Source organism: Paraphaeosphaeria sporulosa (genome assembly GCF_001642045.1).
Source record: "Paraphaeosphaeria sporulosa strain AP3s5-JAC2a unplaced genomic scaffold CC84scaffold_1, whole genome shotgun sequence".
Classification (NCBI taxonomy): domain Eukaryota; kingdom Fungi; phylum Ascomycota; class Dothideomycetes; order Pleosporales; family Didymosphaeriaceae; genus Paraphaeosphaeria; species Paraphaeosphaeria sporulosa.
In genome coordinates this window covers 3,110,509-3,134,981 of record NW_017253360.1, presented here as the reverse complement: position 1 = coordinate 3,134,981, position 24,473 = coordinate 3,110,509, and the positions used below count along the sequence as shown (strand labels likewise).

The 24,473-nt window shown below is 50.1% G+C and overlaps 10 protein-coding genes across 10 annotated transcripts; 5 read left to right on the top strand and 5 right to left on the bottom strand.

Moving 5' to 3' along the window:
• Positions 1-16: 16 nt before the first annotated feature.
• On the top strand, positions 17-1,240 carry CC84DRAFT_1159614 (uncharacterized protein). The gene has a single exon (XM_018177284.1). The coding sequence runs from the start codon at positions 293-295 to the stop codon at positions 821-823; it is 531 nt and encodes a 176-aa protein (XP_018042640.1). The 5' UTR covers positions 17-292; the 3' UTR covers positions 824-1,240.
• On the top strand, positions 1,113-1,900 carry CC84DRAFT_1078291 (uncharacterized protein; the record flags this gene model as incomplete). Its single annotated transcript, XM_018173795.1, has 3 exons — positions 1,113-1,347; positions 1,401-1,477; positions 1,520-1,900. Coding segments are annotated over 3 exons (693 nt in total), but the record flags the coding sequence as incomplete, so codon positions are not given.
• A 988-nt stretch (positions 1,901-2,888) lies between these two features.
• Positions 2,889-4,107, bottom strand: CC84DRAFT_1080961 (uncharacterized protein; the record flags this gene model as incomplete). The annotated part of the gene is made up of 2 exons (XM_018173915.1): positions 2,889-3,880; positions 3,930-4,107. 2 exons carry the CDS (start codon positions 4,105-4,107, stop codon positions 2,889-2,891), a joined length of 1,170 nt encoding a protein of 389 aa, XP_018042638.1.
• A 2,186-nt stretch (positions 4,108-6,293) lies between these two features.
• CC84DRAFT_1159612 (laccase) lies at positions 6,294-8,592 on the top strand. Its single transcript, XM_018177283.1, has 4 exons — positions 6,294-6,925; positions 6,988-7,526; positions 7,576-8,085; positions 8,132-8,592. Exons 1-4 carry the CDS (start codon positions 6,550-6,552, stop codon positions 8,555-8,557), a joined length of 1,851 nt encoding a protein of 616 aa, XP_018042637.1. The 5' UTR covers positions 6,294-6,549; the 3' UTR covers positions 8,558-8,592.
• Positions 8,593-9,055: 463 nt separating this feature from the next.
• Positions 9,056-9,568, top strand: CC84DRAFT_1201311 (uncharacterized protein; the record flags this gene model as incomplete). The annotated part of the gene is made up of 1 exon (XM_018181714.1): positions 9,056-9,568. The coding sequence occupies one exon, from the start codon at positions 9,056-9,058 to the stop codon at positions 9,566-9,568; it is 513 nt and encodes a 170-aa protein (XP_018042636.1).
• A 1,802-nt stretch (positions 9,569-11,370) lies between these two features.
• On the bottom strand, positions 11,371-12,105 carry CC84DRAFT_1159611 (uncharacterized protein). Its single transcript, XM_018177282.1, has 3 exons — positions 11,950-12,105; positions 11,768-11,899; positions 11,371-11,717 (listed from the first exon to the last, which is right to left on the bottom strand). The coding sequence occupies exons 1-3, from the start codon at positions 11,984-11,986 to the stop codon at positions 11,473-11,475; spliced, it is 414 nt and encodes a 137-aa protein (XP_018042635.1). The 5' UTR covers positions 11,987-12,105; the 3' UTR covers positions 11,371-11,472.
• A 1,666-nt stretch (positions 12,106-13,771) lies between these two features.
• On the bottom strand, positions 13,772-15,480 carry CC84DRAFT_1226364 (uncharacterized protein; the record flags this gene model as incomplete). The annotated part of the gene is made up of 1 exon (XM_018183588.1): positions 13,772-15,480. One exon carries the CDS (start codon positions 15,478-15,480, stop codon positions 13,780-13,782), a length of 1,701 nt encoding a protein of 566 aa, XP_018042634.1. The 3' UTR covers positions 13,772-13,779.
• Positions 15,481-16,208: 728 nt separating this feature from the next.
• Positions 16,209-18,596, bottom strand: CC84DRAFT_94965 (uncharacterized protein). Its single transcript, XM_018187939.1, has 5 exons — positions 18,304-18,596; positions 18,226-18,257; positions 17,617-18,165; positions 16,669-17,572; positions 16,209-16,604 (listed from the first exon to the last, which is right to left on the bottom strand). The coding sequence occupies exons 1-5, from the start codon at positions 18,329-18,331 to the stop codon at positions 16,546-16,548; spliced, it is 1,572 nt and encodes a 523-aa protein (XP_018042633.1). The 5' UTR covers positions 18,332-18,596; the 3' UTR covers positions 16,209-16,545.
• A 2,733-nt stretch (positions 18,597-21,329) lies between these two features.
• Positions 21,330-22,017, top strand: CC84DRAFT_1226361 (uncharacterized protein; the record flags this gene model as incomplete). The annotated part of the gene is made up of 2 exons (XM_018183587.1): positions 21,330-21,689; positions 21,746-22,017. Coding segments are annotated over 2 exons (582 nt in total), but the record flags the coding sequence as incomplete, so codon positions are not given.
• An 89-nt stretch (positions 22,018-22,106) lies between these two features.
• On the bottom strand, positions 22,107-24,372 carry CC84DRAFT_1254572 (uncharacterized protein). The gene is made up of 6 exons (XM_018184477.1): positions 24,089-24,372; positions 23,965-24,039; positions 23,839-23,915; positions 23,620-23,778; positions 22,588-23,576; positions 22,107-22,535 (listed from the first exon to the last, which is right to left on the bottom strand). Exons 1-6 carry the CDS (start codon positions 24,126-24,128, stop codon positions 22,442-22,444), a joined length of 1,434 nt encoding a protein of 477 aa, XP_018042631.1. The 5' UTR covers positions 24,129-24,372; the 3' UTR covers positions 22,107-22,441.
• Between the last annotated feature and the right edge of the window lie 101 nt (positions 24,373-24,473).

Sequence of the window (24,473 nt, the reverse complement as noted above, 5' to 3'; positions counted from 1 at the left end):
GTTTCTCATTGCGAGCGCGCGCCGACTCAATAAATTTTTCACTACAGTGGTTCCCTGGCTTGGGTTGCGTTGTCGCCCTAGCACAGCCTCAATCCATGTTATCGCGTGGCATAATCCGCCTAGCCTCAACTCTAATACATGAACAGAAAGTATTGATTTGGCGATCTGCACATCAGCTCGACTCCAAGTTTTTGGTATCTCTCAGGTGATATAGGCGAACAGCTGGTCCATTGGAAGCAAGGCTTACCAGAGTTCTGGTCGTGCAGGAAACGTTGAGCGTCAAAAGTTGACAATGTCCTGCTACACGTACGTTTGGCAAGCACGCTACGATGTCTACAGAGACGTTTGGGCAGTTGCAGTGCTCAAAAGCTACCGATGCGTGCGCCTGATTGTTCATGAGGCCATCATAAAATCGATTTTTGCTCATGAGGTTGTAGATTATCAGGACCATCTACAAGCCTCTGCAGCCGTTCTCAGAGACACTGTCAATGGAATCTGCTATAGTGACCCGTATCTCCTGGGCTACACCGATAAAGATCTCCAGAATCCGCAGCGCAATCACTATACACCGTCAAATTCACGTCCTAACCCTGGTGGGTACTTCCTGGTTTGGCCGCTTTTTCTGGCGGGCATGACGCGCACGTCTTCACGAACGCAGAGAACTTGGATCAGTGGGATTCTAGAGCATATTGGGTTAAAGATGGGATTGAAGCTGGTAATGTCGATGTCGATGGCAATGGTGCTGGCGAAGTGTGATCGCACACAGTCGGACGGTGAGACGTGGCTCAATGGAGATTTCAGTGCATGGATGCAGACCTTCTAATTGTCCAGCATCTATCCACCGCACGGCAAGTACACTTTACTTGAATTCTGTGATCATTTGTTCTAGTGCTCGAAAATCGCACATTCTCTGAGATACTAAGACCTTCTTCTGTCCTTTGTGACATGCCATACGCACAACTCTTGAGTGCTTCGCCGAAGGCCTACTGCTCCATGTCAGAATGCCAATACCTGGTCCGCTTTGGACCCGGTGCAAATTGCACATTTGAAATACAATACCAAATTCGGCGACACAGATTTTGTCGAACAAAGCTAATTAAAATACACAGCTGTGTGCAGTCGAAGAAAGCATCTACCGCTACCACCCCTCGCTCCCCGCGAATGCCGCCTTCGCCGCTCTATTTCTAATAGCCACGATTGTACACTTTGTCCTTGGGCTGAGATGGAAGACGCCGTGGGTCATGTGGTGCACGGTTTTGAGCTGTACGCACGAAGTTGCTGGATACATCGCCAGAGTCTTGCTATACATTAACCCATGGAACTTTGGCGCCTTCATCACGCAGATTCGTACGACGCACAGTGCATGTAGTCGTTCCGTGCCGCGCTAATGTGTCTTCTAGTTTGCATCACGCAGGCACCTGTGTTCTACTGCGCAGCAATCTACGTTATGCTTGGGCAACGGCACGTTCACACTGGCGTATGTTCGTCTTTGCGAACGTCCCAGCTGACTATGTCCCAGCATCAACTTCTACGCCTCCGACCTCGCACGCTTCCTTGTCAAGTATTTCGTGTAAATATTTCTTCCTTGCGGAATCGTCTCTCTGCAGCCTCCTCCGGCGATGACAACAATGGCGTGCGCATCGCCATGGCGGGACTGATCTTCCAAGTGGTGACGCTGGTTGCATTTTCTGCGCTCTTTGCCGATTTAATCTTCCGACTACTGAGCTATGAGCATGCGAAGAAGCTCACTCGGCGTGATGGGTTATTTTTCGTATTCCTAATCCTCGCAATACTTCTGACGCTGGTGGGATGCACTTTTCGGGCGTACGAGCTCAAGGAAGGATACAAGGGCGAACTGATCACGCATGAGGATCTGTTCATTGCACTGGAGGGAGTGTAAGTTCGGAATATCTATCTCACGATGGACTTGAAGCTGACGACGAGCAGATTCGTTTTGATTTCGGTATCTAGTCTGTGCATTGGACATCCCGGATTCGTCTTCAAAGACAGAATGGAGGAAGTCGAGTACAGACCGGCACCCACTACCGCGGAAGGTGTGTCCTTCTTGGATCAGAGAAAGACAGCGTACAAGGACGCTCAATGACTCGGTACGTTGGAATCGACCGCCGCTTTCGATGAGAATGGAAAGTCGTCTCTTCTCCAAGCTTCACCCGGCGAAGGCATCCCAAAAGCTATGACGTACTTCCCGACGCAGCCGCGTCATGACGGAGTAAGAATCGAGCTAGAGGAGTTACAAGGACTATTCTTACGGCCAGCGACAATAGACTTTGCCTGTTCTATATATACATCAATTGTTGTTTCATGTTCCTGCAGTAGCTTCTTTTAAGGTTGCGTAATGCCCATGTCTTGAGTCGCCCGACGCAGCAACGGCTTCTTCCCCGGCGCGCATGCGGGCCCACCCGCCGCTCATGTCAGGTACCATACTTTTCCACGGGACACAAGTACGACGGACACTTGAACGGCCATATACGACCCACCTCATCAACCCGAACGGAACTTCCGGTGGTCTCCACTGGCTTGTCGAATTATCTCAACAACACCAGGGGAGTACTCAACACCATCTGGAGGGGCCTTCACTCGGAGCTGATATTTTTGCGGCACGTGCAGTGTGTCGATGTCCGACTTGAAGGTTCACTGGAAGCTGTATGGCCAATGGGAGATACCGCACGATGCCAATCTGGGAGTGACAATGCTGGTTTCACAGCGTGGTAATCATTCGACTCAACATGAACTCGAGCATGTACTACCGACATGCAAATATTTAAGATGCCGCCGTAGACGCCGCGCTCCAACAATGCCTTAAGATGATACCGTAGCTTGACCCAACGCTGGCGCCCAATCCGTCTGCCCCAGAATGCCACATCGGTCTAGTGCAGGATTCCACCGGCAGACGTACATGCCTCAGCCACAGCAGAAGGTGTCGAAGTGGTGTGAATCGTATACACATAGTGAACCGTCTTCGTCGGTATGCCTACTGTTGCAATAATATACCGCGTCTTGAGGAGCGTTGGTGTAGGCGCCGTAACCGTGACGCGGGTTTCCGTACACTCACCTGAAACCACAGTGATCGGCGGAGGCGTGAGTGTAGCGAGGCTTGTCACCTCGCTGGTGATGGTTGCGACAATCGGCGTTCCCGTGGAGGTCACGGTCGCAGTGGTCCACTTATCCGTGTTCGTCTCGGTCACGAGGAGAGGCTGCGGATCGGGCGCGCGCTCAACGAGTGCAAGACGCTCAGCACGTTCTTGCAAGAAGCGCCCTCTGTCCTCTTCACGGCGGAAAAGGCCAATTGAGGCGATGATGTGGGCTACTGGGCCGACAGTGGGGACGATAACCGCGCGCCTGTCGAAGTGCGCGGGGCGCGTGGGCAGCTTGCAGCTGGCGGTCTTGGTGGCCGTCACCTTTGTGACCTCAAATGTGTAGGCGGGCACCCTCAACGTCAACAGTGCCTTAGTCGAGTAGGAAGTCACCTTCCGGGGTGTGACGGTGGTTGTGGGAGTGATCGTTGCTGAAGGGATTGTTACGGTGCTTGGGCTCAGATATGTGGTGTCCGTTGTCGTTTCCGTAATGGTCTGATTAACTATGGGATTAAGGACGCGGGTAGCTGTGATTGTAGGCGTTGTTGTTGATGTAAGTTGAGGACCGACGGAGAGAACGAAGTCTCGCTGCGCCGCCAGAGGTACACCCTCGCCGTTGTCGCTGATAACTATAATCGACCAGGTGCCGGATACAAGCTGATTCTTCCGCAGTGGGCAGGTTGAGAGCATGTCCGTGTCATCGGGTGCGAGATTCGTATCGGTACACAGGTTCTGGTCGCCCTGCGGATCAACGATGATGTTATACGCGACATCCTGATTACAGCCTGGAATATATTAGAGGTGGTATCCCGCCTGTGAGAGTTTGCGATTTACCTTCGAATTGCTCGACAAATGTAAGATTGTCGCTTGACAATGAGTTCTGGAAGTAAGTCCCACCGCTCTGGAAGTCCATGCCATAAGAGTGGCATAATGCAGGGCCAGTTTCCGAATCCTGGCGGCTTTGGAGTGTCGCAAAGCCCAAGGCTGTCGCAAGCCTTAATATGCGAGTCATTATGCAGGTCGGGTTTGTGTGCAGAACGAGAAAAAAGGAAAAGACAATGACAATGCTCGAAAACAGAGGAGAAAACGATGAAGTGCTATCGCGCCCCGGCCATTCATTACTTATGCAGATCCATGGGTCTCAATGGGAGCTATCGTCCCCACGGTGGGTGTATTCACGGAAGGTTTTCGCGCTCAGACGTCCCGATCATTGACCGTTAGGGACGGACAGCTGTCGTACCAAAGGTGGATCCAATGAGAGCTAACTCTTTATGACCGCTACAGTCCAAGAAATGACCCTGTCTCAGAACATTTCTTGCGAGGTGGAGCATTTGCTATGCAACCGATAGGAGATACTAAACCCTAACCCCAATTTGTCACCCAACAGTGTTGTCAAAGTAGTCAAAGCTTCAATATCATCCATCACGATTGACCGGTCAAGTGGGAGACAGCAATCCCATGTGGGGCGACAATTATTTCCAAGGTTTCCAAGGATCAATATCGAGTCCACATGAAAGTGACCGTACTCAGCTGCAGATCCTGCGGCACAACTCAAGCTCCGACATATTGACATGCAAATGTGAATCTCCGCCGGAACCGTACCTATCGGGTGCCGGACGTTTGTCGATCTCCGATATCTTGCGAACGGAAGTTCTAACGGGATCGTGCATGAGGCGCACAGGATTCCATTAATAGTACGTGTAAACACCAGCATTCCGACCTGGCACAAAATCCGTTGGACCCTTTGCCAAGGAGGCAGTTGTAGGACAGATGCACCCGTGAAGTTCCTCTCGTCACACAGTTTATCTCTCCGGCCACTCGAGCCTGCGAGTGCGCAGTGTCAGATGCCGAGCGAGTGACGCCAGTTGAACGCTACTGCAGGCATCTTCCATGGCGCCGGGAAACGCTAATGGGGAGCCATAATTCGAAGCACCAAAACGTCACAACTTCTCTGGGTGCGTAACGTGAACGGCACGCCCTTTTGAGTGGTGCCGTATACAAGCTATCTCTCTGAGCCGGGGGATGTTTCCTGATGTCAACGGTCGACAGACATGAACGCAAAGCTCGCAGGCGCATGTGGGGCCTGAGCGGAAGAGCGGAGGAGACGGAAATAGGTTACGAACTGGGTACAAGATCATCTCACAGGAGCTGGCAAGCATAGAGCGTCGCGCCATGGGGACCGGTCGGTTCGAAGTGTCGTGCTGCTATGAGATGAAGATGACGGTGGAGAGCCGAGATTCAAGCCTAGCACCATGCGCCTGTTGTCCATATGAAGCGATGCGCTCGCTAATTATTGCTTATCGGGGTCTCGCTTGATCATGAATCCCAGCAGATGTCCTCAACTCTCTCCAATTTCCATCTCAACTCGCATCTCAACTCGAACTAAGGCTTGAATTCCGATCTACCTGACTAGCTCGGGATCCTCGCGACAGACAGGCACAGTACTGGTCGGAACTTGGAAAAGACGTGATGCGCAACATACTCTACCGCAACGCCTCCGCGGCCTGGAGCCATGCGACCAGTCCGGATGTACGTCGAAAGTAGCCTTGACAACATTGTTTGATTTGCAGTCTGCAATGCAAACTGCAGTCTGGCGGACTAACAGCCATACTGCTTGTGTGCGTCTTTGTGCAGGGTGTTGCTAGCTCCCACAAACTTTGCCCCGCGTCTCCTCCACATAATCTTCCATCACTGGAGGTTGATAACTGTGAGATGGGAGCATTTCATGAAGCCCACACGCCGAGCAGCAATGCAGCTTCTCTATATGCGTGAGCTCTTGCTGTACAAGTCCGCCTAATGGTTGTGGCCGTTGGTACGCGGTGTACCATATAGAGCAGGTATGAGGCCGCTCATAGATCAGCTCAGCATCTGTTGTACGACAATTTAAGAGTAGTTTAAATTCTAGGTAGGTATTCGCTCGCGCGACACTCGGATTGCCTGGTGCACGTCTACTGCAAGTAGTCGATAGTGTATGTCAGCTTCAGCTGAGCGCCCCACAACACGTTATCGTGTAGACCTTGCGCGATCGATAAGACCCAGTATTTGGGGACCCGAAACCCTAATGCGACCCTAACTTGATACAGACATGTGCCTCCCTGCCATTCGTGAACACCTCGTACCTGCCTTCGGTCCCAGACGGCTCTGCGCATCCGGTATATACAGCCCTACAGGTTGCGACCATACAAGACTTCCGGAACAGCGGGATTCATGCAAATAATGACCCTTATTCATGTTGAACTACTTCGGCAAGTAGTGTTTAGGACAGCCGCGGCACCTGGGCTTCAAAGTCGATATGGCCAGGAATAGTCCCTGGCGAGGACGATCGTTCAACCTAAACTGCATTGTAACACTGTAGTCGTTCTGCTTTAACTGCGACAAGTATTTAGTGTCACCTCTGCTGTCAGCCATTTCCGTTCTCATCCTTTTGGTCTGTTGATTCACTGTTTGCTTCAAGATGCGCTTTCCGATGATTACTCACACCTGCCTACTAGCATACATTTCTACATCTCTAGCGGAGACTATACCATCTGACCATATTCTCTGGGGCGAGGGAGGTCGACCTACCACACTTGATAAGCGGCAACAGGCTTCAGCTACTCCGACTTCCACCAGAGTCGCAGATTCAGCCTGCACAAACGGGCCCTTCACAAGATCATGCTGGTCAGATGGCTTCAGTGCGGCAACAGACTTCGATGCCAAGTGGCCCACAACTGGCAAGATGGTCACATACAATTGGGAGCTCCAAGAGAGCACATGCAATCCTGACGGTTCCGATACAAGACCCTGTGTGAAGATCAATGGCCAATTCCCAGGACCGACACTATACGCTGGTAAGTAAAAGCAGGCATCGCCGCAGTATCCTTCAGCTTGCTGGATACTGATACAGACACAGATTGGGGTGACACCATCCAAGTCACGCTGAAGAACTCTGTGCCAAATAACGGTACGGGGATACATTGGCACGGCATCCGACAGTTAGGGTCCTGCCCTCAAGATGGTGTGCCGGGGATAACAGAATGCCCGCTTACTCCTGGCGACACCAGAACCTACACCTTCAAGGCGACCCAATTCGGCACGACCTGGTACCATTCGCACTTCAGCGCGCAGTATGGTGATGGTGCCTTCGGAGCGATAGTGATCAACGGCCCAGCCTCTTCGAATTATGACTACGATTTGGGACCTTACATTCTCACTGATTGGTATTACAAGACTTCTTGGCAGCAAGGTTTGTTGGCACACAACAACCTCCAGGCCGGAGGACCGCCGCCGAATGCCAACACTGTCTTGATCAATGGAACAAATGTGAAAGGCAGCACAGGCAGCTATGCAAAGACGCAGAATCTCATCAAGGACAAAAAGTACCGACTGCGCTTAATCAACACATCAGCGGACAACACCCTCCGAGTCTCTCTTGATAATCACAAATTCACAGTAAGCCGTTTGGTTTCAGCCACCTGATTTTGAGCTAACAATCCCAACGGTAATCACAGCAGACCTAGTTCCAGTCAAGCCATGGGTTACCGACTCGGTACTAATTTCTGTTGGCCAACGCTACGACGTCATCTTCACAGCTAACCAAGCTGCTGCTACGTACTGGTTCCGCGCATCAGCCGTCGCAGCCTGTGTCTCTTCGAATGACAACCCAGACGCACTCGCCATATTCTCCTACAAGGACGCTCCGAACCAGAATGCCACACCAAGTTCCAGCGCCGGCTCTCTGCCCCGGGACTGCAACGAGCCCGATAACACGAACCTTGTGCCGTGGGTAACGAACACCGTTGACCAGACAGCGTTCATGAATCAGGTGCAGACTTTGGACGTCGACATATCGCAAACTGTTACGACAAATGGACAAAATATCGTCGTATGGAGCATCAATCTCACAGCCATCAATGTAGAGTGGCAGGACCCAACGTTGGAGTACGTAGCGACGAAGAACACTAGCTACCCCTCGGCTTACAATCTGATCGAGCTGCCTAAGGAGGGAATCGTAAGTTGTTATTCGTCTCATGCGAGGCAGCTGATAAATTTGATAGTGGACATACTGGATCATCCAAGAGCCTGCCGACACCCGCGTCCCGATACCGCATCCAATCCATCTTCACGGCCATGATTTTTACGTTTTGGGTCGCGGACAGGGCGTTTTCGACCCTTCAAGCTTTCCATCTACCCTGACCTGGCAAAATCCCACGCGTCGCGACGTCGCTCTCTTACCAGGGGGTGGATGGCTTGCCATTGCATTCCCTACTGATAACCCCGGAGCTTGGTTGATGCATTGCCATATTGCATGGCATGTTTCCGATGGTTTGGCTGTGCAGTTCCTGGAGGCCAAGGACCAAGCGCCGCTGGGAGATTCAGCATGGCAGAATGGATGCAGCAAGTGGACAGAGTACCAGAAAACGATGAAGTATCCGAAGACGGATTCAGGATTGAAGATGATGATGCGGGATAGCTATTTCTAGACTTTTTGACCTGCGGTACCAAAAATAAAATTACATAGTACTCGTTGATAATATGATGGGCCAAATATCTTTGATGTCACACACACACGTGTAGCTTTGAAAATGCATTGTTTCCATTCCAGGAAACATGTTAGTGTGGTAGCATTGGACTCCAGCAGCCACTACCATGAGGCCTCGTTCATGCAGGTAACGTCACGACGAAGGCGCAACCTCGATGTCCGAATCGACCACGGATATGCTCTGGACCTAATCAAATAGGATATATTCGGGAGAATTCCGTGTCTGCAATCTAACGGGGCGCTTACGACTCTGCGTCGTACCTGTAGATTATATTAGCCGTGCAGACGCGATATTGACCTGACTGCACCGCCCCCAAAGTATGTCGCTAAAGATCGTGCATTAGATATAATCGCCAACCAACTCGCTTTGCCGACGACAGGCATCTTACGCGGATTGAAAAAGGTTGCTTCGCCACCTCTGCAAGTCTAAGCATCCATCATGACACCTTCAATTTTATTTGTTCTTGTTGCAGCCGCTTCAACAACTCTTGCCGAGTTCGTACCAATCCATGGCTGCGAATGGGTCCCATCTTCAACAGCAATCAAGGACTTCGTGTTTCTCTCTGATGCTTCGAATACCAGCGCGATATCTTGGAACGCTCCCACCGTGAGCGCATCCTGCAAGACTGCCAACGCAACTTGGCACGAATCCGAGGGCCATGAATACAGTGTACCTTGTTCACCACCGGAGAACGGAATGATTTACGACGTCCTCCGAGTGTCAGGAGACGGCAAAACTGCGTCAATAAGGTTCAGGACATTCGCTCAATGCGCGGCTGATATCTTCGCATTCCACTACGAGGCGGTATTTCCACTTGACTGCACCGAGGATTCGGAGGGGAGTACTAGTTGCGTAGCTAAGGGGAACGTCACGGCGGATTGCACGGCTGAACAATACCTGCCTCCGATGGGTTATCCTCCTCCCTGCTATAGATGTGGTCGTAGTAGCTAGCGCCGTGACAAGCGGGTGAGGATCATTGGTGTAGTGAGTGAAGGGATTTGTTGGGTTAGAATTGTAGACAGAGTAACTCGAATGCTGTTGATTGGAAACCTAAGTCGATGATTACGCTAGGGTGCGGATCGTTTTTGTGAAGGCAATAATGAGAAGCAGTTTCTGTTGGCTGGATGTCGCCATAATTGTAGGTACACAGTAGTGAGATTGATGTGGGATACCTACGGTAGAAAGCAGCCGTGGTCGTGTTCATGTATCCACAATCTCGTGCGATCTACCACTCAAAGCCTTGATTGACCCATAGAAGATAGTTTCAATAATGGGCGTGGAGTTCGTGACATACTGCGTTCTCAGCCATTGACCAGCATGGTAAAGTTCCGTTGGACGGGCGAACGGAGAAACTACCATTATAAGGGTATCCTACAGATGAGAAAAACGTACATCAATGACTCTGAAGACGACTTCCGGAGAAATAACTCGATGTCAATATTTGGAATTTACTGCTGGCGACGTACTAAGGACTGAAGATTCTGGCTGGCATTTCCTACCAATGAACATATTTCGCTTATACACAGAAACCTGAAGGTCTGTACATATTTTCATCGCCTTTCTTCACCGTCATGTCATAAGTTTTATGTCGAGCGAAGTGGCCACACCCGCCAGACTCAAGGTAACAGGAGACGACTTGGTTAGAAGGCAGTCCTAGATGGATATTCGATTTTGAGAGGCCGACACGCTGGCTTGGCATGTCGTAGGGTTGCTTTTTCTCAATGATTTAACGGTGTGGGTCTGTTGTGGCACAGATAAATTGTGAACCGCCAACGAAGAGGACTAACCGAGGATTGCGCTAGGATAGCGAGGAATCAATCGCACTGTATATATTCATGGATGCTAAAAAGATATTATGCCCCAAAAAGGCATGAAGTGAACTAGGAGAAAAGGAGCCTCCGTCCAGTTTCTCGTCCAAGCTCCACAGCTTGAGCGCTTCTCTCCTGTCACTTGCGTAGGGCAAAATGGGGATGATTTTGGTCTCCTTGAAGAATTCAGGAAGAATTCAGGCGCGATAGCTTTCAGGCTTGGGTCAGAAGAGGCGCAAAGCTCTGTGATGCAATACGTTGTTGAATCCCTCCCCAAAGAAGTCTTCATCTACTGCGCTATTGAAGAGGAGCTGACTATCGTGTGCCAGAAGCATATACATTGGATCACCATGTGTAGATCCCGGAGTGGCTGACGAAAAAACGAGAGGTCGCTCGCGTGGGTGCCTGTAAGTGCCCGCGAGGGTGAGGGAGTGTTGGGGAATCGGAGTCACGTGTGAATCGTGCACTGGGTATCGTCGTCTCTCAATCATCGTCTTAACCATCCCAAAGGTGGATCACGTTGGATCGCGATACATACTGTTAGACAAATGATCTACTTCCGGGTCCGCTACAAGCTACAGGTGCTACTGATCACTGGTGAACTTGGTTGCCCGTTCCTTTCGGCGGTCCATATTCCGTGTCGCGACTGTTTTCATGATGATTTTGGCCAATCTATCCGTCTCAGCGTGAATCACGCAGCCCCCAATTTTGAACGTCGAAAGAAACACTGTGTCCGGCAGCCTTAGCTATTCGAGGCGAACAATTGTAAATTTTCACAGTGGATAAGAACTCTCGATATTCAGCAACCCTGGTCCAGAAAGTAGCCATGCACATTTGCTGCAGGCCTCTATTTGATCCTGTAGAATACCCAGCTTAGTATAGATGTATCGTCACTCAAGTAGGTGCGAGAAAAGTAAAGTAGAGAACATAACAAGATGTCAGTAACATCACTCTTATCTGGTTTTATACTCTAATATCTAAATGTTACGTTCTGCTGTTCGCTCACCCTACGAAATTGGGCAGTAATTCCCATAGCGACTGCGAAAACTAGTCCTTCCGGTCCTTCCGGTCCTTCGCGCGATTAACATTCAGATCCCAGTTGAACAAAGAAAATTTCCAGCTTCCCCAGCCGAATTGGAAGTCAAATTGACTTGAGATACCTCCTGCCATCCCTAAGGGTTCCTCTGTATATTCTTCTGCTTGTGGATGAGGCAAAACCTCCCATTGCCGACTGTCGCGATTGTTATCGTGGGGCGATACGGAAATATTGGATTGCCTTGCGACATCGATTGCTACTCAACACAATTAGCACGTTCTGTGGTCTCATGATACAAGGACTTTCATTGAGGACTACCATTGGAGCTCTGGCTCTCAGCTTTGCCTTCTGCTACAGAATCTTGTCCATCTCCAAAGTTGTTGTTCTCGTAGATAGAAGCCCGAAGTGAAGATCTGGTACTCTTATGAGCATCATTCCCTGCATCTAGTTAGATAGGTTCTGTTATCCAGATGATTCGGAGCAGAGACCAGTTGAAATACGATATGTGCCTCCTTGCTGAGCCATTGTGCAGCTTGACCTGTGTTGATGTACGTGTACGTCGACGGAACCACGATCGTAGCGACAGGATGTGCAAGTCACACAGATGGTGATTCGGAGTGTACAGGAATTATAGCAGGAAGATTTTCCATTACATCGTCAAACCATCCACTCCACCTAGCAGATTCTTTGCCAAGCCAACAGGCAACGAGCTTGGCGGTCAGCGAAGCGAATGCCTGGCCGATCGGCGTGATCGTAAGCCTAGATCAGATGATGATTTGTCCTGCTTCCTTGGCTATACCGATATTCATGCTACTAGCGGAATTGTGTACGTATCGAAAGGTGTACAGAAGCTATTTGAGATTACTGGTGTTCTCCTGTAGCTGGGTGCAATACCGCGTTCAAGGATCAATTGACTTGTTGGTCGTCTCAGTAGACTACTGGGGCATATGCTGCTATAAGACGTCTCTAATATTTCTAGAGGAGACCCATGTATCTCAACTCGTTGCATTGGATGAAGTCACACACACTGGCTTCGCGTACTGTTTACCTGATGAATCTTCCGTCAGCTGCTGTCAGCTTATAGGAAAGTACATAGTCCATCATAGTAGGCCAGGACAGAATCCACGAAGTGGCCAGTTCACCAGATCCTAACGAATGCAGAAGCTGTTATCATTATCCGTACTATAACCATTGTCACTCATTCTTTTTTAACTGCATATCAATCAAAGGAAATGGGAATTCCAGCAAACGCGACTTCTCATGAGAATTAAATCTTCACGTCTATCTAGAAGCACTAAGAACCTCCGCGTCTGGTGAAAGTCAGCGCGAGGAGACACGGCAAGGCGATGAGCGGCGAAAATGGCGATTTGAGAACAAGAAAGCTGAGCTAGTGGAAGTGACGAAGTCGGTTCAGATATTTTCATACTTAAGTTCGAATCAAGCTGACCGAATGTAGATGGACCCCGTCCACTGCGATGAACAGAGGTGATTCACCTTATGTCTGACTGCGTTGAGTGTTGACAAGACGTAGGCGGGATGCTGTTCTTTGCAGTGACAACCTCGAGTCAAAAAATCTGAGCAATGCAGCTCTCCAAAGAAACACCAGGGCCCAATGGAAATGTTTCCCGCTGTGTTATGAGACCCTCTAATAGTAGATCCCAGCATATGTTTGGGCTCTTGCTGTCTAACCTTTGACATATGGACATGTATAGCTTTTCGGGCATATTTTAGTCTATGATTTATCTGGGAAATCTTATTTCTAAGACTGCTAAGCAGAGTGAGGAAATCATCATTGAGCTATAATAGATTTGGAGTGAACCAAATTAAAACTTCGTCTGGACAAGATGTATTTTGGGGTATAGAGCTCTGCAGGGAATGGGCCAGTCAAGCAACTCCAAAAATTCATGAAACAGATGCCAGTATTCCGCATAGCTGTGCCCAATTATGTTTCTCGTGTCGACGAGGTAGTACGTAGGACGACGGGATGCCAGCTGTTATAACCACCAAGAGCAAGGCATAGTCCAACGCGGGACTTTAATAGAATATGCAAGAACACTAGAAAGGAAACGAGTGTAAGATACCGATCAAAGAACGCCGATCCTGGCGTAAGTCATCTTTGCGATATGTCAAAGACAAGAGGTCCCTATGAGCAGGAACATATCAGTTCGTCCCGGCCAGAAAATGCTTCGACAGCAATGGTAAACCGTTGAGGAGGCCCACTACTAAGCCATTTCATCCAAAAGCCGGTCAATCTCATCATGGGTGTTGACCTCAGAGCGGACCGTCTCGTCGTGGTTGTGGCTGCTTTGGGAGGTGTTTTAGATGGATGAGCTGGGCGTGTCGAGGCTTGGAGATCGCCGAGATTGATCAGGCATAGCCAAATTCAGTGAACAGTAGTCGTTGTCATTGTCGAAGAATTCTTCGATGCGGACTCCGCAGCCATCATCATTGACCGCGGTCGACACTGGCCGCTCCTGCATCTCCACATCATTCGCAAATTGGCCGCTTTGAGCTCCGTTACACGCGAATCGGCGGTGGGTACCACTAGCCTCACTGTTGACGCTGATGCCACCAGAGCTACCGCTGGAGCTGGAGGTATATACTGGTGTATGGCGCCGGTGCTGGCGCTGGCGGTGGGCAAGCTCCCGATAATTACCCAACTTGCGTAAGGTCAAACACTGTGAAGTCTCTTGGGTAAAGAGTGGCGCGTCGTGATTCGACCACGTTGGGTTGCCGACCTCAGCCTGATCTAGCGGACGGGGAAGGCCCAGGACCGTATTGGCGTAGAGTGTCGCGCGCTCCCTCGCGACCTGATCGGCCTCGAAACTTGCGATGGTGTACTCTAGGGCTCGGCGCTCGGAGTAAGAATCAAAGTCGAATTGAGAACGGAAACTGGAATTGAGATGGAGCGTAATATCTGCCTCGCGTCCGACATTCTGATGATTGCGAATATGGGCCATCATGATCTTAACGATCTTCACAACGTACGGGCCACAAGGACCCCAATCGATAAAAGGCGTGGAATTGTTGCTCCATTGGTCAGGAGAGTTCCACTCAATATAGAAGTCGTACTCCTCATCATCGAGCATCTTCTGCAAAGCACATGCGTAGCACTTAGCCATTTTTTCCATGCTGTATCCGTAGCCATCAATGTAGTGCGCTGACTTGCTAGGCCGGTTGATTGCGAGAAGAGACCAATGAGTCCCGTGGAATTGCCCTGTGGACGTCTCACCGATGCCGTCGTTCAGAGGCATCAAAATCCACTTCTTGCCTTGGAATATCGGCGCGTATGCTCGCAACTCAGTCATGTCCAATTCTCCATGCGTCATAGCTGCGAATTTGAAAGCCTGCGACGTCCCGGAGCCTACGACCATGATCTCGTTGTCCTCAGCTCCATAGTAGATCGAACATAACGCCAGCGCAGCGTCCATAACGTCGTCTCTATACCAGGATCCATAAGTCATTGAGGTGATGGTGATAAAGTCTTCATTCCTTAGCGGACCATCGCTGAACTGAATGTACGTGTCGTTCATGAAGCGCCGCTCACCATCATCGCCGGGGTATCTGTCCTCGTTGAATTGCGGCAGAACACGACCCCAGCGATGAAGCTCGCGATAGCGAAGCGGGTCCGGTAGGGTGAGCTGGATCCCGAGCTGAACACGTTCGTCTATCTCTCGCGCAGAAACATTGGTCTTCGCGATAAATTGTGTTGGGTATGTCAAGTCTTCTGGTAAACGGTCGTAGTTGTTGGCTGTATAGTCACGTTCGTACTGGAAAGCCCTGGTAGCGAGTGAGGCGTCAATAGTGTATCGACGGCTCTTCAAGGGTGGTCGTGCAAGGCCCGTAGGTGGCAGCTCGCGGCCAAAACCGCGCGAAGAAGTGACAAAGAGCGACTCTGTCTCAAGGCGGATCATCGCTCTTGTCTGCGCAAAAGCATGCGCACGCTGGTTGTGAGCGGTAACATCCTGCGGCTTCCATCTGCGGTCGGCACCGTCTGCGGGCGGCGCTGCGTACTCCATGATAACTGTTGCTGTCCGAACAAACAAAAGGTGAGTCTTGCGCTGGTTTCTCTTGGGGGGTTTTCGATGTCGTCTCTGCGACGGTCGAGGGTTTGTGTTGTCGCAAGTGTCGTGTTGGGTGCGTTTGGTCAGAGAGAGAGATTCTCATTGTGGATCGAGGTGATAGTGAATGGATGATGTTAGCGTTCTGCACCCACCCGCCAGGCTTGTTTCACCGGGCGCGTTTGCTGTCGACACCACCCACAGACAAGAACAAAAAATTTGGCATCGTTTTAGCACCGTGGTCAGGTCCGTTTCGTTTTGGTATTGCCGCTGACCACGTCATCGCTGCTGGGTGGTTGAGGCAACGATGTCTCCAGAACCACGGTTCACACGTGACCCACCCTAGGCCATTCCATTCTCCTCGTGGGCAGCAGCCCACGGGCACCCACGAGTGCCCCCATATTGTATTTCACGGCTCCGGTATCCCTTAATATTTCTAGGACTACGGATTCATTGAGGAAAATGTACTATACAATCCCCATCAAGGTTCACCACACCTAAGCTATGGAACTATGAGTGTTAACACATCTCACCTCCTCAAAGCACGACTGCCACTCAACAGGACGGTGAAAATCATGGAGTGACGTCAATGCGTTGAGTTCTTGTAAAGCAATTAGTGGCTGCATCATGCGATATGTTTTGGGCGTGTACTCTCTCATGCTCTCGTTGCCCTCTACGCGAGAGAGACTCGCACAGATTCAAAGCTAGGGAAACACTGAGATGTGCTAATATATGCGCGTTGGGCTGCACTGAATCGATGTGAGCTTGTGTTGACTAGAGGTGCCTGTGCCGGCCACGAGTGTCTGGGATAGCTACTAAATAAATATGAGTGCGCGAAAATTCCGCAATCTTCCTTTGTCAATCGCAGTCTCCTCGTTGCAAAGCAGGCAGTTTGATCCAGAGCCGTTAGCTGTAATGAAGTCATTGTTTTGTAACGTGAGTGATTTTATCTTCTATCCTGCCACAAGACTGCCTCAGATTATGAGTCTTTGGGCCTACTGCTGTTTCTGCCCGACCGGGAACCTAGGTCAAATGCCCATTCTTGCAATCGACGTGATCGTGGTTATAGCGGTCGATTATCGCTAGACCTTGTTAGCACTCCAGTACTCTATTCGCCCTGGTAGTGTAGATGGAGACGACACGTGCCTTTCTTATCGTTGTTGAGCTCATCCATGCCATGTTTCCACATCTGCCATGTGTTGAACCCTCTCAAGCTCCCAATGGACTTCATTACATGCCTCAGCTCTTCCAGATCTTTAGGATCAGCTTCTGGAAAGCAGGCCTGGTGTGCGTAAAGCGTGCGAATTAAGCCGGTACCTGTGTAAGATATGATCAGGGGCCCAAGCAAACCCATTTCAGACCCAAGGAAGTACTTAGCACTGTGTGCTAGGCATATAAGGTATTTGATGATTTGAAAGCCCCGTAATCTGGGCGCTTCGCTCCCGAAACTGGTAGCCATGGGGAAAAAATCATCCACAAGGTCAATAGTAGCATGTAGAATCATGCACGTTGTCCAATATATCATCATCGCGTGGAGGTGATGAAGTCCGACTTTCGCTAAGATGTCTGGTATCATTGTTTGTTGTGCGGGTCTGTCTGTGCCATTGAGAAGAGCCTCTGCTTCAACTGGATGCGCGTGTGCGAGCACAGATATGAAGCTGCTGTACCACATAGAGAGCTCGTGATCAACCTTAGAACATTGGTCCCTGAAGACCCTTGCCCTGCGAAGAGCTTCTCCAGTGGACGTGCGAGTGCTAATCAGGTCCCATTCTTCCAGGACGCCGGGAATTTTGACCAAAATATCAAAAGCGGTATCAACGACGTCCTTGTGTCTCGATTTCCAAGGTCCACTGATCCACTCGGGCTTAGAGAGAAAGGTTGCCTTTCGGTTTGCAAGAGCAGAAGTCACACCATTGTGACGACACTCGAGGAATATCTCATGTGCACCAGTATGCGAGAATGCTTCGGGGGGATGCTGGTGGACAAGGCTCAGCAAGCCTTGTATATGGCCTTTCCAATTTCTTGCTGCTGCGCTAATATCATTGAGTTGCTGCAACGGTTAGCCAGACGCCCTTTGCAAGCCAACGTACTCACCTCATATAGCGCCAATATGCGACAGCAATTTAGCACCTCGAACGGTTTCGCCTTGCCTGGAGTCTGCAGCTCCTTAGCGAACAGCGACAGCGCTTTGCCGTACAGCTCGAGACCCTGCCGTGTGAGCAGCTTGTCTTCCGTGTCTCTGCCTATTTTCGAGGTACTCAATGCAAGTAACGCGCACCTCGTCACCTCGCTTCGGGGCACACAATTAAGAGTATAATCAGCCCACTGAGTGCCCGAGCTTACAAAAGAAGTCGTGCATGGATCTACCGGACCAGACCTTGGAGGTAAAAATAAATCCCAGAAGTTTTCATAGAATCGCAGCTCGAACGACGTCCTGTTCAGGCCCTTAGACTGTGGAGCCACGAATACTGGTCCGCACATCGGACCAGGCTGCTGCGAACGATTCTGTGCTTTCTTCACGACGGGTTTGTAGGTTCCTTTTCCTGAATCATCGGCATGAACCAAAATAATGGTACGCTCGTATCCGCCACACTCGAGTCCCCCGCGTATGCAATTGCCACAAATGGGTCGTAGTTGGTCGCACTTGATAGGGCATAATCAGTCATAGGCAAAATTAGCGCACTCGTATAGAAGATTACATACCCCCTTCTTCCTATATCGGCACGTCGAGCATCCTCTCGGGTTTAGCGTGGTGAAAGAGTTGGAAGCATGGCGAGGTACCTTTTGACCGCCCCGGGACTCCAACCATCTTGTACTACTTATGACAAACGGGTGATGTCAAGGGAAAGATAAGACCAGTCGACTCGATGAATTCCCTCAAAAGTCTGCTCAGATACGAAGCTCTACCGCCCGAATAATTCTGAATACCCTTGCAGTCTATCTGTCATGGACGTCGTTGTTAGGGAATAGAGTAGCCACCCACAATCGAGAAGGAGTTTGTATTATATGCTCCGCTTTTACACAGCTACTTGGGAAGGAGGCGAGGCTATGTAAAGAACGATGCGTCGTGTCGTTGCCGCGCACAGACTTGGGTACTTCAGGGAACAAGCGCAAAATGCAGCCTATCTAGGACTAGCTGATGAGACGAATAGCACCTGGTATATCCGATAAGTCCGCGCAGGCCGTCATGGCCAATCCGCCATAATTCAATTGCATCAATACATGAGTGCTAGTCATATTTCTGCCCTATCACATTGATGTCACCTGTTTGCATTACATTTCGGGAATATTGAAATTTCAGCCTGTATATCATGAGCCCAACAAATGCTGGCTGAGTGAGGTAGTATAGAAAAATCAATTGTATCCTCCTCCCGTGCCTTTCCCATCTTTTCGGTATTCTGAATATCTCCTGGTTGATGCACCATCAGCAACTGGCTACATCTTGTGTGTCAGGCTGTAGAGAAGTCACCAATTTGTCCCAAATGCATGCTTGCTCTACCTAGATCTTGTTCGCGGGTCTTCCGACTAGTCACCGAAGTCAATGAGGGCGTCATCAGTGCCTCCGACGCCATTTTTATTGACCCTCTCACCGCCCATATCAATTTTCACCCATCTATCGACATGAAGAACAACCTTATGCATCTCCTCTATCATTTTGCAGCCTTGAACGCGCCTCATTCGACACTCGATCTTTTGGCAAACATGTCTGTTGAAGCATTTTGTATCGCGACACTCGCCGCCCTTGGGTGCACCGAGTCCTCTTCATGATGTACTGGAGGCAGCGGAAAGCACCAGGCTCCAGTGAGTCATGATCTAGTTTGCAAAACTTCACGTCGCACTGGTGACATATGGAAGTCGGTGCAGATTGTCCTTCGTCGTTTTATCGAGTAAGATATACCGCCCACTGTTCTTTAGTATGTGTGCGAATAGAGATGCGAAGACCTTTTTGAGGCGCTCTTCGTTCGCATTCATGGGAACGATGCCGGGTCGACCGACGATAAGAAGACTTATCATATTACGGGGTCCTTCTTGAAGCTTACCTAGTAGTTTGATGATATTGCCAACGTTGGAGTGCTCAAATTTGCAACTAGGCTGGCGGCATCCGCCCTGGAGGAAGTTTTGTCATTCACTCTATAGCAGAGTTCCAGGCAATTGGGTACCTTCTGATGATCGAAGCAGAATCTAATTGCCTTCCCCTCGTGGTTTTTCCGCTGGACTCTGGTGGTGCTCGAAAGACGCACAGAAACGCCACCATCGACACGCGCAAGGCCAGCATACCTTGTTCTAGAAAACCTCCTTTGACATACTTGATCTTATGCTTGTGTTGATTGAGTCCCAAATTGCTCTCATATATGATGCGATGCCAGCTGCAGCAAGAAAGACATACTTGCAGCCTGTATCATTCAGACACACCTTTAAACGCTCTGCGGATCACACGTCAGCGTACATAAACTTTTCAAAGGCGAGATAACTAACCTTTGATCTTTCTTTAAACTTTCGATTCATCCTGAACGTCGACGAAATCAGAGAAGTCACAGACGTGTGAGAATTCCGAAGCGAACGGTGCATGTGCTCGAGGCTACTAGTGTAATTACACTACTGGCTCCTTGTTTGGCTGTTGAATGTAACCTCGGTGATGACTTTGTGCTGCTTTCCTGCTGTCTATCAAGCACTCAAAAACTTAAATGTGCCAGACGGGTCGACATGGACAGCGCCAACGATTTTGCCTTAACACAAAGCATCCTGGTTGAATTTGGGGCGGTTTTTAGCACCAAAGGAAGACAGGATCCATTTGGGCGCCAATTGCGCTACTTTGAACCTTCTTCGTAGTGAGAATATGTGGGTTTCTTGTTTTTAATTTGGAGCAAGAACTGAGTGTAGCTTATGCTAAATCGAAACCTGTACGCAAATGTTGGGGATAATACCTATGGTATAATAGCCACTGAATGCACTGCGTCTGTGGTAGCAATCGGTCCTCTTGTGCGCGTGAGCATAGCATAACAGTACACCACTGATTAACAGCACTAGCACTTTATTTTTCCAAGTTTCAACTGAAGGTTGCTCGCCTGGTTGGAGCCGATCCTCGGAACACGCTCCAGATCCGTGGCCGTCAGAACCTGATGCGTTACCACTATACACTCCAACCAAATCTCAACATCAAACACAGGCCTGTTACCTTGTTGATCATGTACATTTTGAAGCTGCGTGATGTGGCTATAGGAGAGACGAGTAGATTCAAGTAATCCGAGACGATCAACCGATGAAGTGTTGAGAGCAGTCGACCCCAGAGGCTAGCGGCGCACTTGCACTTGCACTTTCACGTGCACCGTCCCAGACTCCTTATAAAGGAGTGGAAGGGGTGTTACTCTTGCTTATTCTTCCAATCTCACCATGTATCGTCATTATATTCATCATCGCGTCGGGAGTCCTCTTTCCACGCTTTTGGAGTCGTTCTCGAATAACTAGGACTGTTGGCATAGATGATTGGCTGATTATTACTTGCATGGTAAGACTGAACATGTACTACAAATTGTGCACCGGGGACTATGCTCCTCGATACTCTCCAAGCCCAGCACGGCTTCCCATTGTTAACTTACGCGTTGCTTATATTACATGGCCAGGTCATCGAAACGATATTAGGCGTCAAGCTCGTCACTATGATCATGTGTAAAACACGCATAGATCTAGCATTTCATATCTACGGGTTTCATCTTCACATCTATGACAAAATTCCACATATATAACAGTTCGTCAGGTAAGTGGATTTCTTCCATGTATTGTACGGAACTTGAGAAACTGAATCACCCTGGCCATGGAGATCATATATCTCGCGACGAATACTCTCACAAAAACATCCATTTGTACGTTCTATAATCGAATGTCACCGTCTCTTATCAGCAGACCCATCTACATTACGATCTGGCGAGCATCATCTTCGTCCTGGTGTTCCCACGCTGGCATGTGCAGGCCTGCTGGTACCATTTCACAACGTCATGCTCGCAGACTCATTATTACAAGTGCCAAGACGAATTGACAACGTTCTTAGTGATCACTCCGACCAGCGTAACGCAGGATTTTATTGCTTGTCTACTCCCACTGTTCGCAGTATGGAAGTTCAAGCTCCAGCTTGTGCAGAAGCTCGGCTTGTCGATCATATTCGGCGAAGGGTCGATGCAAGGTTCCCACCACAAAGATGGAATCTGCGGTAGCTGATTTAACCCAGTACCTGTGCCATCGGCTCCTTTCGAATCTACCTCGCCTGGAAAGTGTACCATTATACAGAAATCCATTCACAAAACTACGACATCACCTGGGAAGCTCTCGGATCGTGGGGTTCCGCGACCGTGGAGGCACTCTCGCACTACCCTGTGCTTCTGCGTCTGCGCTCAGCGTATATTTCCCCTGCTTTAGGAGGGCACATAGTGAAGAACGTTCCTTTGGGTAGTATGGGAGGCGCCAGGGACCAGGGATCTTCACCATCACTTCAGCAAGTCGATAGTATAGGAGTCAACTTCTCGCAGTTGTACGGTGCCTTTTATTCCGGTATACGGACAAAATATGCTCTTCGATGATCAGGAGTGGAACGAGCAGTGCCAGCTCTGTATGATTCATTCAGCCTGTGAGATATTTGATGTTATTTTCATTACTGCTCTCATGTACTTGCGTCGATATGTAGGACGTCTTGAATCGTCATAGGCACTATCATGTATATAACAACGGGGCATGTAGCGCGCCCGTGATCAGATATCCGCCTCTGGAGACATCCAGTTTCGTAATGACCAGACATTAACAGCATGTCAACCTCAAACGGCCGGAGCACTGCCAGCGTGCTGATTTCCTGCACTAATCCAAAAGCCGTTGCTCGCTGCTTTGCCACAGCCTTTGTACTGCCAGTATCCAAAAGAAGGCACGAATCCAATCAGTCAGCGTCATCCGGAAGCTCTTGGATGCGCCCAGAGCGGAAAGCTTCCTCGACAGGATTCTTCACGTTGACCACACCCGTGGCTTTAAGTCTACCAGGTCTATTAGTATGGCGGAATCGTGAGTGGAAAGTTCATTATGTACCTTTCAAACAGCACAAACAGCCGCTCCGCCTCCCGCTCTTTCTCTTCCTCTGTCATTGGCTCCTGGAAGCTTGGATCTTCAGCATCCAACCTCTGTCCTGTTATCGGGTTTACGGGTATAGCCTTGTCTGGGTCTGCAGTCGCGGAGGCTTCGATCGCGCTCTCGGGCATTTGAATGTTGTTACTCAGCAAGAATCCCGAAGCGAAGCCATATCCAACGTTTTGGACGAATTTACTCGCGTCCTTTCCAGACAGCTCGAACATCATGGCGGATATGGAGCTCCGTAAGGAAGGTGTCATGGCAGAGGTCGAAAGGCGGAGGAGGCGTGCTGAGAGAGTGTCGGACTGACCCAGAGGGCGTGATCGCTCCTTGTCGGTGGGAAGCAGGAGCCATTCTATGTGTTTCTGTACGCTCTCGGGTGCGATTTCGTAGATGCGACGTATGAGGGTTAGCACGGGAGCCACCGTTTCGTCCAGCTCCCTTTCCGAGTACTCTACAATAGCATTGTCCAATATATCAATGAGAAACTCAGCGTTGCACTTCTGGTCGAACGTGGGGAACACGGCGTTCATGCCCAAGAACTTCAATTGTTGGCCCTTTTTGTCCTCCAGATCGAGATTCAGAAGGGAATTGACGAGGTAGTTTACTGGCGCTTGGAGGGGCGGGCTGGGTATCTTTCGACGCGTAAGAATCTTGAAGATGTGCGGTATCGACTTGGAGAAGTGCTCGGCCAGATCAGGGTAGAAGTGGGTGATGTTGAACATGAGTTTAAGTGTCTCTGACAGCGCCATGAGATCTATGGGCGAAGTGTGCATCTGCGAATGGCGCCGCGCATGCTTGGAGTACCGCTTTGCATGTCGGGTCATGGCGTTGTTGATATTTTCGGCAAGTTCGTTGTGTTGGACCAGGTTGTCGAAGTCAACATTGGTATCGTAGGTCATGAGGAAAAGAATGCGAGAGCACAGGAATTCGTCGTCAACATTTTCTTGCTGCGCACTGTCAGCTAAGTCCCTGGCCCGGTGTAAAACATGCCTTCAGTCTGTCCGCTGCCTTTGGTGCATACCCAAGGTCGACCACCACCTGGCGCATCTTGGGCTCGAGCAGCAGAGCGTTTGCGATGCAACGGAGCGCTTCTTGCGAGGTCGGGACATCGGTGTCTTCGAAGGCATATTGGCAGAGTGTGTGGATCCCCTACATATATATAATCAGCGTCTCGCGCCTCGTCACGTTCCGCTGGGGGTCACAACATACGTCCTTGGTAAATATTGGATCTGCATCTTCCACAGCCCGGCCATGCACCTTGAGTTGTTCCAGCAAGGTCTTTCGCCCTACTTCCGTGTAAGCAGAGGTGCACGTGTGGAAGCTGCAAGCGCATACGTTTCGAGGCGAGTTTCTTCGCGGTCAGGTCCGTCGTCAACTCGTGAAGGATGTTGGTTACATCTTCCAGCTTCGCTGCGACAAGATCAGCAGCGTCCGACACAGTCACGGAGTATACGCGCACCTTTACCGCCGCGCGGCTTCGACTCTTGTCTGCTCAGCATGTTGCAAAGGGCGTAGCGCAGGGGTTGCCTTGCACTGCTGTACGAGTAGGGTGGGAGGTGATGCTCGCAAGGCGCGCGATGGCGGCGGAGGACCCCGCGCCGAAGCTTTGATGCGGGCAGACGCGAGACGACACCTCAAGCATGAGCGAATGACATTCACGGCGGGACCAAGAAACTGCGCATGCTGCCGGGCTGGAACACAGGTCATCTAGAACCCGCATTGGGCTACGAATTGCGCTGCACGTGAGACTATGTCTGGTCGCGACGTCCCTGAGCGGGTGCCCTGAGTGTGGGGTACCGGTATGTGCTAGCGCGCATCTGGTTGTATAATGGACCAGGGCGCCG

What these genes read in the sequence shown, in the direction of transcription:
- CC84DRAFT_1159614 (XM_018177284.1), top strand. Translation starts at nt 293, where the DNA reads ATGTCCTGCTACACGTACGTTTGGCAAGCACGCTACGATGTCTACAGA.
- CC84DRAFT_1159612 (XM_018177283.1), top strand. Translation starts at nt 6,550, where the DNA reads ATGCGCTTTCCGATGATTACTCACACCTGCCTACTAGCATACATTTCT. An exon ending in AGGACCGACACTATACGCTG is followed by an intron (nt 6,926 to 6,987) that starts GTAAGTAAAAGC and finishes ATACAGACACAG; the next exon opens with ATTGGGGTGACACCATCCAA. An exon ending in AGCTGCCTAAGGAGGGAATC is followed by an intron (nt 8,086 to 8,131) that starts GTAAGTTGTTAT and finishes TAAATTTGATAG; the next exon opens with TGGACATACTGGATCATCCA.
- CC84DRAFT_1159611 (XM_018177282.1), bottom strand. Translation starts at nt 11,986, where the DNA reads ATGGCTCAGCAAGGAGGCACATATCGTATTTCAACTG. An exon ending in CACATATCGTATTTCAACTG is followed by an intron (nt 11,900 to 11,949) that starts GTCTCTGCTCCG and finishes AACTAGATGCAG; the next exon opens with GGAATGATGCTCATAAGAGT. An exon ending in CTCCAATGGTAGTCCTCAAT is followed by an intron (nt 11,718 to 11,767) that starts GAAAGTCCTTGT and finishes TGTGTTGAGTAG; the next exon opens with CAATCGATGTCGCAAGGCAA.
- CC84DRAFT_94965 (XM_018187939.1), bottom strand. Translation starts at nt 18,331, where the DNA reads ATGGTTGGAGTCCCGGGGCGGTCAAAAG. An exon ending in AGTCCCGGGGCGGTCAAAAG is followed by an intron (nt 18,258 to 18,303) that starts GTACCTCGCCAT and finishes TAAACCCGAGAG; the next exon opens with GATGCTCGACGTGCCGATAT. An exon ending in GCTCAACAACGATAAGAAAG is followed by an intron (nt 16,605 to 16,668) that starts GCACGTGTCGTC and finishes AACAAGGTCTAG; the next exon opens with CGATAATCGACCGCTATAAC.
- CC84DRAFT_1254572 (XM_018184477.1), bottom strand. Translation starts at nt 24,128, where the DNA reads ATGCTGAGCAGACAAGAGTCGAAGCCGCGCGGCGGTAAAG. An exon ending in GAAGAAACTCGCCTCGAAAC is followed by an intron (nt 23,916 to 23,964) that starts GTATGCGCTTGC and finishes ACACGGAAGTAG; the next exon opens with GGCGAAAGACCTTGCTGGAA. An exon ending in ATCCAATATTTACCAAGGAC is followed by an intron (nt 23,779 to 23,838) that starts GTATGTTGTGAC and finishes ATATATATGTAG; the next exon opens with GGGATCCACACACTCTGCCA.